Here is a 19,021-nt window from a genome sequence, read left to right as displayed (position 1 = left end):
GATGAACAAAGAATATAAACAAAAAAACACAGAAAAGGAAGTATAAATGGCTCTTAAATAAAAAGATATTCAACCTTTCTCAAGATGCAAATGCAAATGAAAACATCACCAAGATGCCTTTTTTTTAACCTACAACTGGATATGATCAAAAAGTTCTGTAAGTCTGTTGTCAGGGTCATCCACATATCCTGATGATATAAGTATAAATTTGTACAATCTCCATGGAGACAAAGAGTTAGCAATGTAATTTTATATCCTGCTTATTGTGACCAATAAGCATTCTCCTATATTATTAAAAATTCCTGGTAGGGGAAAGGGGGAACTGGAGGAATGTGGTCAAAAGGTACAAATTTCCAGTTATAAAATAAATAAGTGCTATGGATGTAATGTACAACATGATGACTATAGTTAATACTGCTACATTATACACAGGAAAGTTTTTAAGACAATAAATCCTAAGTGTTCTCATCACAAGGAGAAATTTTTTTTTCCTTTATTCTCTCTTTTCTATTTATTGTATCTATATGAGAAGATGGATGTTAGCTGAACCTACTGTGGTAATCATTTCACAGTATAAGTAAACCAAACCATCATGTAGCACGTCTTAAATTTATACAGTGATATATGTCAATTACTTCTCAGTGAAACAGGGAAAAAAATTGTATATTAAAGAAAAATTCCCCACATGTATGGGAGTTCATTACACTATTCCACCTTTACTTTTTTTTTTTTTTTTTTTTGACTACGCCACGCAGCTTGCAGGATCTTAGTTCCCCGACCAGGGATTGAACCCGGGCCCTCAGCAGTAAAAGTGCAGAGTCCTAACCACTGGACTGCCAGGGAATTCCCCTACCTTTACTTTTATGTTTGAAATTTTTCATAACACCATGATTTTAAAAAACTTACATATAAACATTATTTAATGTTCATATCATATCCAATGTTATGAATATATATTAAATGTACTTAACCATTTTCCAGCTGTTGGGCCTTCAAGTTATTTTCAGCTAAGTTAACAGTAAATAAACACAGCTGCAATCAATAGCTCCATTCAGATATTTTGGTCCACATTTCGTATTTCTTCTTTAGAGTAGATTCCTGAAATTACTGAGTCTGTATACATTTAAAGTTAGTGGTATGTGTTATATTTCGTATAGGTCATACCAATATATAATCTTATCAACAGGATACCCATTACAACAAAAATATTGCTAACCCAACAGCAAAAAATAGAATTTCATTTCAATAATGTTAAACATTTTTTCGAATGTTTATACTATTCTTTTGAGAATCTGTTTCTGTTCAAACTTCTTCTCCATTATCCATCTATCTGAAGGCAGCAGAGTTTTAGTGTTTTTCTTACCTATCTTTTGAACTCTTGGTAGCTTAAGGATGTTAATTCTTTCCTTCAGTTTATTATTTCTCTGAAAAAGACCATTTTGATTTAATAAAAGCAAGAAAGAGGAGGGACTTCCCTGGTGATCCAGTGGTAAAGAATCCGCCTTCCAATGCAGGGGATGTAGGTTCAATCCCTGGTCAGGGAACTAAGATCCCACACGCTGCGGGGCAACTAAGCCCGCGCGCCATAACTACTGAGCTAGCGCATCTCAACGAGCGAGCCCACGTGCCACAAACTAAAGAGCCCACCGCTCTGGAGCCCGCGCCATAACTAGAGAGAAGCCTGTATGCCGTAATGAAAGATCCTGCATGCCACAACTAAGACCAGATGCAGCCGAAAAGAAAAAAACAAACAAACAAAAAAAACCCTGGGGCTTCTTAAAAAAAAGAAAAAAGCAAGAAAGAGGAGGCAAGTAATAATATCATGGTAAGACTTGAGTTAGAATGATTATTTAGAAAACACTGGATTCTGTTTAACTTGCCTTAATCCTTGATTTTTAAAAATTAGTATTAGAATAATTTTTAAATTTTCTTATGTTACTTATTCCTCTGATTTTTAGAATAATCTTACATTTTAGTTTGTAGCATAAAAATATTACGCTGAAGTCAAATTCAGTTCATAGTTTACAAACTATCTCGATACATATTGAGACAATAAGTTGAAACAGGGGTTTGCAGCATATATGACTTAGAAATCAAAGGGGAAAACTGAAGGCTAATTCTAACAGAATTCTATTCCCAAAGACAGATTCAAATTGTTCTACTCTGGGGGACTTCCCTGGTGGTCCAGTGGGTAGGACTTGAAGCTCCCAGTGCAAGGGGCCGGGTTCGATCCCTGGTCGGGGAACTAGATCCTGCATGCATGCCGCAACAAAGACCACCTAAGACCCAGCACAGCCTAAAGAAATAAATATCAAATTGTCCTACTCTGGAACTCTAAGGGCTGCTCTGTCCAGATTCTGAAGGGCATGTTGATCAGTATTTATGTAAAAGGTTTTAAATAAATCCTTGTATGTTTTGTTACTTGAGTAACAAAATATTATTATTATTATTTATAATATTATTATTTAATAATAATATTAAAATATTATTTCCCTTTGGAGCCATTATCAGAAATAAAACAGTCAATTCAAAATAATAAGATAAATATGAACATACATGAGTACTTCATCAGGCAAACTAAAAATCTGTAACTTCATTAAAAGGGAGAAGTAGGTAAATCTGGTAAGTAAAGCAGAAAAGGACTAAATAGAACCAAGAGAAGAAAGACAAAATAGGACAATAATTACCTCCCACCAAGTCCTTCAATTCGTTCTCTTTCCTTGGGAAGTTCTGGCTTATGGTCTTGTGTCACCTCCACAGCTCTGATAAAATCATCCTTTGGGTCATCCTGAATTCCAAGAACCACCCCTGAGTCACCCACATGAGCTACATACATCTTCAGGCCCCGTATGATGACCACACTGGCAGTTGTCCCTGACGTGCTGGGAAGACCTGTCATAGTCTTTGGCCATTCTGCTGTAATAAAAAATAAAACATTTTACTCTTTCAGGTGTATACATTAATCCTGTGGCAGAATAAAAATGCCAACATATGCTGAATTAGCCTGTTAAAATTTGAATTAGCATAGGAAAATATTTAAGAAAAATATTTTGAAAGGTATTAAAGAAGGACTTGTATTAATCCCTTCATTCACATATTAATAAATTAATTTTATAAATAATGCAATTATATTATGACCATCAAGCTGATCCTAGGAGAAAAATGTTACAGCATAGATTTACTAATTCCACATAAGTCTTAGTCTTAATTACATTTAGTGGCAAGGATGTGTTAAAAGTTTTGATACCATACTGCTAGCAGCTTATCATCTGTTTATTAATTTCACTTCAAGAAGATTTTCAGAAAAAGCTACTGGATTTGTTTTTGAAACAACTGTTGAATATTCATAACCTAATAAATAACATCTATTGAGCGCTTACTGGATACCACTTTCTGTGCTAAGAGCTTTACATGTATTGTATTATCTCATATAATACTAATAAACCTAAGTGATAGGTAAGATTAGTTTCATTATTTTCATTTCGCAGATGAGGAAACCAAAACTTTGAATGATTACAAAATTTGCTCAAAATAACTCAAGTATTTTAAGTGGCAAAGATGCCATATACCTAATTCCAAAACCTATACTGACTGATTATATTCACTATCATTTAAAATTCTGAAATATTCTGTAATATTAAACTACAAGTTACAGTTCAAGACAGCAAACTAAGTCCAAACATTGACATATTCTCCCCATCAAAATCCTACTGAAAGGACAGAATATAAATATTAGAAAAAGTCCAGAGCAGTCATGAAACACAGAGAAGGGTCACAAGAAAATCTGAGGAATTCCTGGAATTTTAAACAAATGGAATTATACTGAGGGAAAAATCAGAATGCAAAATTTGTAATCCAACATAAGGAAAAAGCACAGTCAGTAGAGGAGGCAGTACATCAGTACTCCCCATTAACAGAGTTCCAGAAAAGTTCAAACTCAGAGGCAGTGGCAAAGGCTGAAGTCAGGAATGGATGGTAGAAGCTTGTCAGATTCATTTAAAACTGCAGGAGCTAGGTCAGTGCCTAAACTCCCTGCATGGTAAAAGGTGAAACATTTAAGTTCCTAAGATGCCAGTAACTATAATACCTCTCTTTTAAGAAAAGTGGTGCATCGGCTGATAGGGACAACATGGTCTCAAAGGGGATGTGGAAGAAATAAGCGCCCCCCCAAATGGACGGGTGCCACACAACTTTTATAGCCACAAGGCTTCTCTAATATATTTGGGCTAACTAGTTCTTTTCTTTTCCAATATTATATATGCTGAAAAGCCATCTCTTGAACACTACAGTGCATCTCCCCATCCCATCCCATCCCACAGATGGAACCCACCCTCCAGAGTGACCTGTCACTCACAACAGAGGGCTGCTTGCAGTATACGAAATAATGACCTTCACAAATGCTAAGGGAAACCAGAACAGCTACCAATATTGATGAAGCTAGAAATTCACACACACAGGCATATACACATGTAAAACTATCAGCAACAGTACCAGACACATAGTTAGTGCTCAATAAACATTATTTTTGTTGTTATCACCATTATGTATTTAAGAAAAGCAACCAGCCTGAGAGGTACCAAGTGGAGTTGCCAAAAAAAAAAAAAAGGCCCTAAAGAAAACATTTGTGGATAGATTACTGGTATTGATAAAGTTCAATAAGGTTACTGGATATAAATAGTTATATAAAATATGAATTCTATTTTTGTAAAACAGCAACAAAAAATTACAAAATGTAACTTAAAAAAAAAAGACCCCATTCACAATAACAGCGAAAGGTGTGATATATCAGAAAGGACAGACATTCAATAAATGGAACTGGGATAAAATTAAAAAAACAAACAAACAACTTTGTGTCCCTGATGCCAAACACACACACACACACACACACACACACACACACACACACACAAAATCAATTCCAGGTACATTAAAGACCTATCATGAAAAGCAAAGCTAAAATGCTTAGAAAATGCACAAGAAAGTACATTTATGATCTCAAGGTGGGGAAGGATTTCCTAAAGACAAAGAATGGACTAGCCATATAAGAAAATGATTGTGAAGTTGTACTACCATCAAAATTAAGAATTTCTGTTCATCAAAAGATATGATTACTAGAGTGAAAAGACAACTCACAGAATGGAAGAGGATATATTTGTAATATATACACACCAAAGGAATGGTATCCAGAATATATAAAATGCTAAAACAAATCAAATCAAGAAGACTACTCAATAGAAAAACGGATCAAGGACCTGAACAGGCTTTTACAAATGAGGAAATCCAAAGAGCCAAAAAGCATGCAGAGGTGTTTGGCTTCTTTAATCATCACGGAAATACAAATTAAAAGCCATAATGAGGACTTCCCTCGTGGCACAGTGGTTAAGAATCCGCCTGCCAATGCAGGGGACACGGGTTCGAGCCCTGGTCCGGGAAGATCCCACATGCCGCAGAGCAACTAAACCCGTGTGCCACAACTACTGAGCCTGTGCTCTAAAGCCTGCGAGCCACAACTACTGAAGCCTGCGAGCCACAACTACTGAAGCCCGCGCCTAAAGCCCATGCTCTGCAACAAGGGAAGCCACCTCAATGAGAAGCCTGCGCACCGCAACGAAGAGTAGCCCCCACTCTCCACAACTAGAGAAAAGCCCGTGCTCAGCAATGAAGACCCAACACAGCCATAAATAAATAAATAAATAAATAAATAAATAAATAAATAAATAAAAAATAAAAGCCATAATGAGATACCACAACATAATTATCAGATTGCTGCATAAATTAAAGTTTGACAAGAGTAAGTTAAGAATGTGGAGTAACATGTTCTATCATCAACTACTGGTAGGAGTATAAACTGGTACAACTACTTTAGAAAACATCTAGGCATTATATGGTAAAGGTGAAGATACGTATACTCTTGACCACTCACTACCCATTGGTATACAGCATAAATTCATGACACACAATACGTATGAATGTTCATAGCAGCACTGTTCATATGGGCTAAAAACGGGCAACAGCTCAAATGTCCTTCAACATAACAACAGACTATATACTACATATAATGGGTGACAATCTCACAAGAAGGATGAGATAAAAGAATACATTCAGCATGATTTTCTTCGGAAAAAAAAAACACTATCATATTTACAGACAAGAGGTAAAACTATTAAGAAAAATAAGTAAATCACTACAGACCTATAATCACAAAGTCAAGATCGTGGTTGCCTCTTGGGGGAAGACAGAAATATGAGATCAGAAAGGGCATACAGGGGCTTCTGGTGTACAGGCAATGTTCTCTTTTGTAACTGGATGGTGTTCATTTTATGATTATTTATTAAAGTGTACATTTATGTTTTATGGCCTTTTATGTATGCATGCTATGTTATATTTCACACCTTTTTTAAGTTAAAAGAAAAACAAGCAGCAGGAAGAAGGCATCAATTTTGCAAACATAGATCACAGCAGACAGCTCCCTAGCCCATGCAGTTTTGCAGTCTGGTTACAGACGTCATTTCCAGAAGCCCAGCGTAGAGTATGGTGTATGTTTCTTTAGCCCTTTCAATTATTTTATGGGTTAACTATAGCTCTTGCTAAAACATTTTCTTTTTTCCTCTTTTTAAAAAAAAAAAAACTAGAAAACATTGTTTTCTGCAGGTAAGAACCTGAAAAAAAAAATCTATTATCATAATAAATGCGAACGAAGTGAACTCCCAGAAACAAGGGTTCTTAACCACATTCAGAAAACAAAATTTACCTACAGCATACAAGTAATTTAGCTGTTTGCAAAAAGCACCTAAAACGAGATGAAAAAGGAGAAAAAAAGCTAAAAATAAAAAGGATATTCAAAGCAATGTTAATATTTAAATCACATTTTTTGTCAAAAGCACTAACATACGAAAGATATTCCACAATGATCTAAAAATACTGAATAATCCATGCTTTCCCTATTCATTTGAAATGTCACCTTTTATCATATGTTACATTTTGCCTCAGATCTATTTCTGGACTCATCCTACTAATCTATTCATGGTGCTTTTTAATAATAGGGAGTTTAAGTATCCACCGATTATTCTTCTTTTTCAATATTCTCAAGTATTTTTCCATTTGAACTTCAGAAGCAACTTGCAAAATTAAAAAACAAACCCTGTGGAGGTTCTGACTGAAACTGCAATAAATTTATATATTAAGGAACCTACCTCTTTAACTTGTCTTCCTTAGTTAGCCTTTCTTGTTTTCTACTTTACATTTTAATCCTTTATTTAAAAAAAATGACTTAAAACTAGGAGCATATTAAAAAGACAGTATCAGATAGTATATGAACTCTGACTTAAGTATCCTTTAGAAAATGTGCATTAAGTCATTAAAACAAAGACTAAGGACTTCCTTGGTGGTGCAGTGGTTAAGGATCTGCCTGCCAATGCACGGGACACAGCTTTGTGCCCTGGTCCGGGAAGATCCCACATGCCTCGGAGCAACTAAGCCCATGCGCCACAACTACTGAGCCTGCACTCTAGGGCCCACGAACCACAACTACTGAAGCCTGCCTAGATCCCGTGCTCCACAACAAGAGAAGCCACTGCAATGAGAAGCCTGCGCACCACAACAAAGAGTAGCCCCCTCTCGCCACAACTAGAAAAATCCTGTGTGCAGCAATGAAGACCCAGTGCAGCCAAAAATAAATAAATAAAATAAATTGAAAAAAAATCATTGTTATAAAAAAAGTGATTTGGTTATACATATTATATATATATATATATATATATATATATATATATATATATATATATTTTTTTTTTTTTTTGGCCACGCCATGTGGCACGTGGCATCTTAGTTCCCCCACCAGGGATTGAACCGGTGCCCCCTGCAGTGGAAGCGCAGTCCTTTTTTTTCCCTTAATTTCTCATTATTATTATTATTATTTTTTTTTTTTTGGCTGCGATGGGTCTTCGTTGCTGTATGCGGGCTTTCTCTAGTTGCGGCGAGCGGGGGCCTACTCTAAGTTGTGGTGCACAGCCTCCTCATTGCGGTGGCTTCTCTTGTCATGGAGCACAGGCTCTAGGTGCATGGGCTTCAGTAGTTGTGGTACACGGGCTCATGAGTTGTGGCTCGCGGGCTCTAGAGCGCAGGCTCAGTAGTTGTGGCGCACGGGCTTAGTTGCTCCGTGGCATGTGAGATCTTCCCGGACCAGGGCTTGAACCCGTGTCTCCAGCATTGGCAGGCAGATTCTTTTTTTTTTTTAAATAGATTTTATTTATTTATTTATTTATTTATTTATTGCTTGCTTGCTTGCTTGGCTGCATTGGGTCTTCGTTGCTGTGCGTGGGCTTTCTTTAGTAACAGCGAGCCGGGGCTTCTCACTGCGGGGGCTTCTCATTGTGAGGGCTTCTCTTGTTGCAGAGCACAGGCTCTAGGCGCACAGGCTTCAGTAGTTGTGGCATGTGGGCTTCAGTAGTTGTGGCTCACGGGCTCTAGAGCGCAGGCTCAGTAGTTGTGACGCACCGGCTTAGTTGCTCCACGGCATGTGGGATCTTCCCAGACCAGGTCTTGAACCCGTGTCCCCTGCATTGGCAGGTGGATTCTTAACCACTGCGCCACCAGGGAAGCCCCGGCAGGCAGATTCTTAACCACTGTGCCACCAGGGAAGCCCGGAAGCACGGAGCCTTAACCACTGGACCACCAGGGAAGTCCCTATATGTTCTTTTTTTTTTATTATTATTTTCCATTTTAGGTTATTACAAGATATTGAATATATTCCCTGTGCTATACAGTAAATCCTTATTGTTTGTCTATTTTATATATGGTACACTAAAATCTTTTAAACACATTTTACTGACTCTTCTCTCTAGGCAAGAAATACTAAGGGAAGAGGCTGCAATGAAAATGGGTTCCCTGATCTCTGTGGATGGGAGAACCCTGAGGTGACAGAGATCAGATAGGAGCAGTTAATTACCCAAAGAAAATCTGGTACAGTTACCTCGCTGACAACAGGGCAGAAGAAAACTTGGATCTGCAGAATGGTCTTTCACAAAAAACAGGAAACAAAACAAAAAACAAAAAGAAAATCTTCCAAGTTTAGTTAAAGAATTGTTAACCTTCTTCAAAGTGATATGTGGCCATTTTCACATGTAGCTATACACCAAGGAAAAAGAAATACCCACAACATTGAGTAACTACTGAACGATGGCTCTAAGATAATAATTCTGGGGCTACAGAACACAGCCACAGTCCACTGATAAGAGCTAAGGCTCATGGAGGTCAGGTACTAAATAGGACTTTCAATACAGTCCACCTCAGAACCAATGGAATCCCAAACCTATGCCACAGCTAGTTTGGTCCCCAAATAACCTCAGCAACTAATAGCTTCCCATCATAGCTCTTCATTGATTGCTCGAAAGCCTACTAGGGTAGAAAAGGCCAAGTGCAAGACCACCAATGATACTCTCTTCCAAAATAGAAAATTAAAAGCGTTATCACATCTCTCAAAGAATAACAAAGACTGGTGTCACCATTAAAACATGAGCTGAGGTGGTGATCCGATATATTCCATTCTATAATTTGACCACTGCAAAAGTCTGATAGCTCTTGGAAAATGACAGGGAATTATAATCAAATGGTGATTCCAAATGCTGCTGCAAGTTTCTGATTTATTCTCTGTACTGAAACAAATAAATATAGCCCGGTATGCATCCAGCAGCAGGGCTCTGATGAAACTGCTACCTAGATTCCTGGAGGTATCCAAGGTTTCTGATCTGAGACCTGCTTCTTCAGGTTTACTTTTTTTTTTTTCCCCCAGGAATAATCCAAAGAATTTTTTTCTTGAACCAATAGAAAGCAAACTGCCAACAAAATATACTGTCACTCCCAAATACTATTATAGTATCTAATTCCTACAATACACCATCAAAATCAGGAAATTAACATTGATACCATATAACCATTTAATCCATATAGCTCATGCAAATTTCATCAACTATCCTAACAATATGCTTTATAGTAAAAGGATAAAATTCAGGATCCCTTGTTATATTTACTTATCATGTATCTTTATTCTCTTCCAATCTGGAACAATTCCTCAGTGTTTCCTTGATGCTTTTTAGGAGTACTTGGCCAGTCATTTCAAGAATGTCTCACAGTTTGGGTTTGTTTCATGTTTCCTCATGTTTGTAATCAGATTACACATTTTTGGCAGGAATATCACAGAAGTATTAAATATGATCTTCTCCCTGCAGGCAGTATACAATCTCAATTTGTCCCATTAAAAGTGATGATACTCTTGATCACTCAATTAAGGTGCTGTCTACCAGGTTTCCCCCTATAATCCTTTTCCTTTTGTAATTAAAAAGTGTTCATAGGGAGATTATCTGAGACAACATAAATATCCTTGGAGTGGGTTGAGTGGTGCCCCCCCCCAACTTCAATAAAAGATATGCTCACCCAGAACCTGTGAATGTGACCTTATTTGGGAAAAGGATCTTTGCAGATGTAATTAGGTTAAAGATCTTAAGAAGAGATCACCCTGGATTAGAGTGGGCCCTAAGTCCAAAGACAAGTGTCCTTAAAAGAGAAGAGAAGGGGAGAAGACACAGAGGAGGCAATATAAAGACAGTGAAGACTGGGTGATGCATCTACAAGCCAAGAAATGACAAGGATTGCTGCCAGCCACCAGAAGCTAGGGGAGAGCATGGAACAGATTCTCCCTCAGAACCTCCAAAAAGGAATCAACCCTGCTGACACCTGGATTTCAGACTTCTGGCCTCCAGAACCATGAGAGAATAAATTTCTGTGGTTTTAAGCCACCCAATTTGTGCTAATTTGTTACAGCACCTCTAGGAAAGTAATATAGCAATTCTGTTCCTCAAAGTTTTACCTACTAGTTGTAACATCTATTGATGTTTCTTGGCTGGATCAATTATTATGATGGTTACCAAATGAGATTTTCGAGTTCCATCATTCCTTTTACATTCAAAAAAAAATATGGGGCTTCCCTGGTGGCGCAGTGGTTGAGAATCTGCCTGCCAATGCAGGGGACACGGGTTCGAGCCCTGGTCTGGGAAGATCCCACATGCTGCGGAGCAACTGGGCCCGTGAGCCACAATTACTGAGCCTGCGCGTCTGGAGCCTGTGCTCCACAACAAGAGAGGCCACGATAGTGAGAGGCCCGCGCACCGCGATGAAGAGTGGCCCCCACTTGCCGCAACTAGAGAAAGCCCTCACACAGAAACGAAGACCCAACACAGCCATAAATAAACCATAAATAAATAAATAAATAAAATTTTAAAAAAAAAATATATATATATGTATTTGTTTATTTGGCTGCACTGGGTCTTAGTTGTGGCATGCAGGATCTTTTAGTTGCAGCATGCATGTGGGATCTAGTTCCCTGACCAGGGATCGAACCCAGGCCCCATGCATTGGGAGCGTGGAGTCTCAACCACTGTACCACCAGGGAAGTCCCCATTCCTTCTACATTTATTAGTGGACTTCTGTAAAGAAAAGCTTTACATCAGCTTTATTTGTAATAGTCAAAAGCTGTAGACAATCCAAATGCCCATCAATAGGTGAATGGAGGGCTTCCCCGGTGGCGCAGTGGTTAAGAATCCACCTGTCAATGCAGGGGACAAGGGTTCAAGCCCTGGTCCAGGAAGATCCCACATGCCGCGGAGTGCTAAGCCCGTGCACCACAGCTACTGAGCCTGTGCTCCAGAGCCCGCGAGCCACAAATACTGAGCCCGTGTGCCACAACTACTGAAGCCCGCGCACCTAGAAGTCCGTGCTCCACAACAAGAGAAGCCACCACAGTTAGAAGCCCGCTCACTGCAACTAGAGTAAGCCCACGTGCAGCAACGAAGACCCGACACAGCCTAAATATATATATATATGTATATATGTGTGTATATATATATATATAAAATAGGTGAATGGATAAACAAATTGTGGTATATCTAGACAACAGCATACTACTCGGTAATAAAAAAAGGAATGAACTATCGATATATGCAACAACATGTAGCAGAGATTTGCTAATACTGATTGAAAGTAATGACTGATTAACAAAAACGGAAAAAACTGGTACTTGATAAATATGGCAAACTCATTCAGAACATGTGATGTGTGAGAGGGTGAAGGTCCTTGATGGTAAAAACTGAGAAATATCAAACCAAAATAAAGATACAGGTTTAAAATTCTATGATTTAATAAAGGTTTTCTTCTAGTTTAGTTCTATCTGGCTTTCCCTGGCTTTCCCTTTACCCCTTCCACCCCTCTTCTGCATTTGTCCGTCTCTGTCTCTGTCTTTAAACTTAAGATAATGAAAACTATGTGCCAAAACCAGAACCAACAATTTAGGTTAGGACCAGCTTCTTCATAATTAATTCATTTGGCCATATTCTTTTAAGTAAATGCTCTGATTTTCATTTGAACAAATTAAAAAAACAAAACGTCCCATATTTCATCTTCCTTTACAAATACTGTGGCAAATTTCCTGTAATCACATCAGAGATCACACTACATTTATTTCAAGAGTATGTCATTATCTTTCTAATGGCTCTCTTGATAACATAAGTCAATGAACTATGGCTCAAAGGAATAAAAGCTGCATGTTGTTCACTATCTTCTCTGAACTATCAAAAGAAAAGGATAATAAGAACATTATTTCAAACGAATAAACCTAAAGAAGCACACACAAACTTTGAAACATTATTTCTTAGAAGGCAAGCATAACACAAGAACAGTAAATCCAGACATAGGAAAATACATAAATCAGGCACATACTGTAACTTAAGATCAAGAAGTAATAAAAATATGAAAAAAATTACTTTTAAAAAAGGATATGTTGGGAATTCCCTGGCAGTCCAGTTGGTTAGGACTCCCCGCTTCCACTGCCAGGGGTCCAGGTTCTATCCCTGGTCAGGGAACTAAGATCCCACAAGCCGCATGGCACGGCCAAAAAAAAAAAAAAAAAAAAAAACGACATATTCACATACTCTCTCACTCCATGCTATATTTATCAAATCCCCCAGCCTCAAGATAAAAATAAGTCATATAAAAATTTTTGGATAAATTACGTTTTCCTTTTTTACTTGGCAAGAGTACACAAGCACTAGAACAATGCTAGAGAGGTCAAGCTCAATAAGGGCTTAGGGGACTTCCCTGGTGGTCCAGTGGTTAAGACTCTGCGCTCCCAATGCAGGGGGCGCGGGTTCTATACCTGGTCGGGGAAATCCCGCATGCCACGCGGGCCAAAAAAAAGGCTTAGGAAGACAAAGAAGGAATTCTTTAAAAATATAAGAAAGCCCTTCACACCCATTAATATGGCTATTATTTTTTAAGAAAAGAAAAATATCAAGTGTTGGCAAGAATGTGGAGAAATCAGGACCCTTGTAGCACTGCTTGTGGCAATGTAAAACAGTGAACCTGCTGTGAAGACAGTTTGGTGATTCCTCAGAAAGTTAAATACAGAATTACCAAATGACCAAGCCATTCCACTTCCAGGTTTAGACCCAAAAGAACTGAAAAGAGAGAATCAAACAGATACTTGTATACCTATGTTCACAGTAGCATTATTCATAACAGCCAAAAGGTGGAAACAACCCAAATGTCTATCAATAGACGAATGGATAAACATAATGTGGTGTATATATACAGTGGAATATTATTCAGCCTTAAAAAGGAAGAAAATTCTGATACATGGTACAATGTGGACGAACCTTAAAGACATTAAGCTAAATGAAATAAGACACAAAAAGGACAAATACTGTATGATTCCGCTTACATGAGGTACCTAGAATAGGTGAATTAATAGCAATGGAAAGTAAAATAGAGGTTTACTAGGGACTGGGGAAGAGGATAATGGAGAATTACTGTTGAATGGGTACAGAATTTCCATTTGGGTAATGGACAAGTTCTGAAAATGGACAGTGGTGACTATTGCAAAATATTGTGAATGTACTTGATGCCACTGAACTGTACACATAAAATTGGCTAAAATGGTAAATCTGTGTATTTTACAATTTTTAAAGGGGGAAATTTTTTTAATTAAAGAAAAAGTAAGAAAGCCAATTTAACCATTACACCCACAGAAATTCAACTAAACTAGCAGCTACTTTGGGCAAGGAATTGCACGGTTAGCCCTAAGAGATTCACTATAATATATGTAAGGCGGTATCTTTGCCCCCAAAGATGTCAAGATTTAGCTGAGAGGCAGATAAAACATAGCAGTTATCTCACAACGGTATGAGTGATCTTTACAGGGATTCCACAAGGCCAAAACTATTTTCTTAATAATTCTGAGTTTACTTGCCCTTTGCACTGTGTTGATACCTGCACTGATGGTTCAAAAGCAGTGGTTAGGGGATTTCCCTGGTGGTGCAGTGGTAAAGAATCCGCCTTGCAATGCAGGGGACATGGGTTTGATCCCTGGTCAGGCAGCTAAGATCCCACATGCCACGGGGCAACTACTAAGCCCGCGTGCCACAACTACTGAGCTCGTGCGCCTCAACTAGAGCCCGCGTGCCACAAACTAAAGAGCCCACGCGCCCTGGAGCCTGCTCGCCACAACTAGAGAAGAGAAAACCCGCCGCCACAACTAGAGAGAAGCCAGCGCACCACAACAAAGAGCCCGCACGCCACAACGAAAGATTCCGCGTGCTGCAACTAATACCCAACGCAGCCAAAAATAAATAAAATAAATTTAAAAATAAATTAAAAAAAAAAAAAGCAGTGCTTAGTAAAACTGCTGGTGCCTTAGCAGGAGTCAAGACAGTGGTACCAAAGTGAACTAGTAATCACTGTACTCACCATAGCGACTCACAGCTTAAAAAAAAAAAAGGCAAACCAGTTTAACTTAAGAATGTCCTGATGATGCAATAAAAATTAATTTTATTAAACTTCCACCCATGAATACATGTCTTTTTAACATTCTGTAAGACAAGAAGAGAAGCATGCATAATGGACTTTTGTTGCATACTATGGCTGTATAGAGGAAAAGCACTTGTGATTGTGTGAGTTATGAAATGAAGTAGCCACAATTTTAACAGACCATCATTATTACTTGAAAGACTGATAAAATGGGTTAATAAGACTTGGGCAGGGAGTTCCTGATGGCCTAGTGGTTAGGATTCCGGCCTTTCACTGCCGTGTCCCTTGGTCGGGAAACTGAGATCCTGCAAGCAACATGGCGTGGCCAAAAAAAAAAAAAAGAAGACGACGACAACTTGGCCATTTAGCGTACATTTTCTTCAAAATGAACAAAGTGAGTTTTTCATTTCAAGAGAAACAACTGACAGTATTTGTTGCCAGTGATAAATTTCTAACTGCTGCTTAAAACCTCTTATTCTATTTATTTATTTATTTATTTAGGCCATACCATGTGGCATATGGGATCTTAGTTCCCCCACCAGGGATCAAACTCACACCCCCTGCATTGGAAGCGCAGAGTCTTAACCACTGGACTGCCAGGGAAATCCCAAAACCTCGTATTTTAGAATATGTGTGTCCACTACAATGAACTTGATAACTTCCCAATCTTAAGACTTTTCTGAAGAGATCGGTGATATTAACAAATGTGGATACTTTAATATTGTATAATGAAATGCATCAATATTTGGAAGAGCCGCATAATTCAGTGAACCATTATTTTCCAAAAGACTAATGCACCATGTCACAAAATCACACGTGGGTAAAAAATTGATTCAAAGTGCAAGACAGACCAATGGCTCTTAATGTAAAAATAGAAAAGTTCATTGATGAGGTTTCAGATTCTATTTTGATGAGTCTTAAGAAACTACCACTTTGGTATAGAATATCCACAACTATCTGAAAAGACAAACTATTCCTCCCTTTTCCTACTATATATGTGTGTGAGACTGCCTTTCCTTTACATACTTCACCAGAAAACATAGCATAACAGACTGAATGCAGAGGCAGCGATGAGAATATTTCTTATTTCAATATTTCTTATTTGGGGGAAAAATTGATTTTTCACTTAAAAATGTCAACATACAATAAGTTTATTTTTAATAGATTAATAAATATTTTTAAAATTTCTCAGTTTTAACTTCTCAAACAGTAAATATGATAGATGTAGCCCACATCAACAAAAGCTGTTTAGGACCCTAAATCATTTTTGAGTACAAAGCGTTCTGAGAGCAAAAAGTTTGAGAACCACTACAATAACCAATTGAGAACTACAAAAGTGGAAACTCGACACAGGGAGTTTCCTGTGTCAAGACTTCCATATACTCAGCATACTCTTTTTTTTTTTTTTAATTCAAGTTTTGATGATGGAGTACGATGTTAACTGTGGAACAAAGCAAACTTTAACATTTGGTGTATAAATCTTGGTTCAAAAAGTACATATATGTCAAAAAACATACACATTCACATTTAACAGCATGGTTTCTGCTTTATTAAAAAATATGTTCAAGTAACAGGGTTTATACTTTATCCTTTTAGTGAAAACATATGGCAAATTCACGTTGCCCCAAGTGTGCTGCAAAATAAACAGGACTCTAAATCGTTCTTTGTGTCTAATCTTCCTCTATCTTGTCTTGCTGTCCACTCCTACTTGCCCTGCAAGCAATGAAATGACAAATTTCTGTAATATACTGCTGGTGCTTTCAGCTGTGCTCTGCCTACACAGAAACAAAACAAATCCATAATAGGGACCTCTGGGATTGGATAGAAAACGCCTCCCACCGGCGGACTGGTTGTTCTATGAGTCAATCAAATAATTCCTGGCAGAAAGCCAGGCAAATAGAAAAGAGACTTTGAAAGAAGCTACTCTACAACTCTATGACAATACCTTTTTAAAATGTTCTGTATTTGACCAACCTTTACACTCTTCTCTATGTCTCTGTCCCTCTGCTGAAAATAAAGCAACACTATTCTACCATAAACCACAGGACTTTTTAAAATGACAGAAGTAGTATTACCTTTTCTCTTAAAAAAAGATTCAGACCATTCATTCACAGCAATGGGTAAGGAATTATAACTCTGTATGATAACATATGTTGGGTACAGGAACACAGACTGCTTTAGAGAACACTTAAAGCTTAGATGAAACTACAACTACACCAAATTTTTAGAAATGAAGGTCTCTCCTTTTGGCACATCAGTAATTCCTTATCTTTTGCTACTTTGACGGGCAGCTACAATTTGCAAGTACTTTTAACTAGGAACTGTGGAGAACGATCTGACAGCAATTAGCTAAGGCAACTACCAAAGGGCGGGGGTGGGGGGGTGGGGAGGGGGGAAGTGCACTCTTAAAAAGCCCTAGCTGAATTTAACACATCGCCTTAACCCGGCCAGTTTAAGCGGTAGGAACGCATTCGCGCTTTTGTTTTTCATAAGCCGGACAAGCATAAAGATCTTAGAAACAGTTCATGACCACCACAGCGAATTCCTTCCAAGACTTTAAGTCGCTAGATGATAACTTTTTAGCCTTTCTGAATTATCCAACAGTTTACTCCAACTACCAGCCACCCAGGATCAATTCTGGAGGACCGACACCACCAGTAGGAGGCAACCGACAGGGACAAGTCCTTCAAGAGCAAAATTATGACAGATCGGAAGGAAACACTCTAATTTTTGCCGTCTTGTCTACAGCCATACCACCCTGAACGCACCCGATCTCGTCTAATTTTTGCCACCTCCCGCTTCCTTCGCCTGTCCCAGATAGCAACGTGTCTTCAGTGCATCTTTTGGCCAAAATCTGGCGCCAGGTTTCAAACACGTTTCCGCTGGCGGCCACCAAAGTGAAGTCGCGAAGGGAGAGGACTGCTCCCCATTGATCCTTGGCGGGGGCGGGGTGGGGGTTGGAAATAAAGCGATGAGCGTTTGAAGGGAGACAACAATCCTATCCTTCCCAAAGCCACTTTGCTTGCCCGCACCTCCACCCTGGAAAGAGCGCTGAGACCCAGAAAAGTCTTCCCTCCCATCGATGGACACTGAGAGCGCTCTCCGTGCCGGGGGGCCGCGGGACTGGCGCTATAAAAGGCCCCAAACTGCCTGAAAAAGAGGCGGGCGCCAAACAAGCTGGGGAACTTACCCAGTTTCTTCCACATGGCGAGATGACAAGCGAGGAAGCCTTTACGGATGGCAGCGCACACCTTCGCCGGCTCGGAAGAGGTGAAGCCCTTCTGCTTCTTGATGAAACCCCACAAGTGCTCCCGGGCAAACTGTGCCGCCTCCCGCCCGCCGTGCCCGTCGCACACGGCGAAAAAGGCCACCGAGGAACGGCGGCGGCAGCAGCAGCCGGGAGCCGGCGAGGCCCCGGCGTCCGGCGGCGCTTCGCGAGCCTCTCGGGCTGCCACCGCCGGGCCTTTCCCCGAGATTTCGCCGCCAGGAAGAGCCAGCGGTGACCGCTGCGGAGGCAACGGCTGAGAGAGAAACCGCCGCGGCGAGGGCTCTTCTTCAGCCGTGGGCTCGGGCTCCACCACGATCTGAGTAACGTCCTCCATGTACTTCCTCCCGCCCTGGTCTGAGAAGACGCTCACTCCCAGAGAGTACAGCCCCGCCATGGCCGGCTGGCCGAGATCCCGCCGGTCCCACGCAGCCCGCCGAATCCGGCGGCGGGATACACACTCGGCGCTCGCCGGCCAACTATTGTTTATCTTCGACTACGCCGAGAAGGGGGAGGGAGCGGTCCCGGAGTGGGGGGGGGGGGGCGCACGATGTCGAGACTTGTCCGCCAGAGCTTGGCAGAAGCGCCAGGGGGAAATGAGCCGAACAGCTGCGCCTGCGCAATGCGCCTCCGCCGGCTGCCCGCGCCCACCACACAAATCAGACGTTCTCCCCGGCTGACGTCACTCGGCTCTCTGGGCCCGACCAATCCGGAGTCGAGTTGGAGCGAACCCGCCCTCCGCCCTCAACCCTCGCTCCTCCCCGCAACGGCCGCCCTCCCTCCTCCCACCGTGGGCGTTGGGCCCGCGCGCGACCTGGCTGGCTTTCGCTTTGCGGTGGGCGTTTTCGCCCTCCCGCCTTTCGGCGGGTGCTAAACGCTTATCTACCAATTTGATGTCACCTT

General features: G+C 40.0%; 1 protein-coding gene and 1 non-coding gene across 2 annotated transcripts in view; both read right to left on the bottom strand.

Moving 5' to 3' along the window:
• PPM1D (protein phosphatase, Mg2+/Mn2+ dependent 1D) overlaps positions 1-18,720 on the bottom strand; it is a 51,706-nt gene extending 32,986 nt beyond the window's left edge. The window contains exons 1-2 of the mRNA XM_061176786.1: positions 18,044-18,720; positions 2,688-2,916 (exon numbers count right to left, since the gene is read on the bottom strand). Of these exons, the coding sequence (XP_061032769.1) occupies positions 2,688-2,916; positions 18,044-18,515 (701 nt within the window). The 5' untranslated portion in view covers positions 18,516-18,720. The remainder of the gene's footprint in view (positions 1-2,687; positions 2,917-18,043) is intronic.
• Positions 771-843, bottom strand: TRNAK-UUU (transfer RNA lysine (anticodon UUU)). Its single transcript has one exon. It is a non-coding gene; the product is annotated as a tRNA-Lys (tRNA).
• Positions 18,721-19,021: the final 301 nt, after the last annotated feature.

Source organism: Eubalaena glacialis, chromosome 19 (genome assembly GCF_028564815.1).
Source record: "Eubalaena glacialis isolate mEubGla1 chromosome 19, mEubGla1.1.hap2.+ XY, whole genome shotgun sequence".
NCBI classification, from domain to species: domain Eukaryota; kingdom Metazoa; phylum Chordata; class Mammalia; order Artiodactyla; family Balaenidae; genus Eubalaena; species Eubalaena glacialis.
Note: the sequence above shows the minus strand (reverse complement) of the source record. Positions and strands in the feature narration are given on the sequence as shown.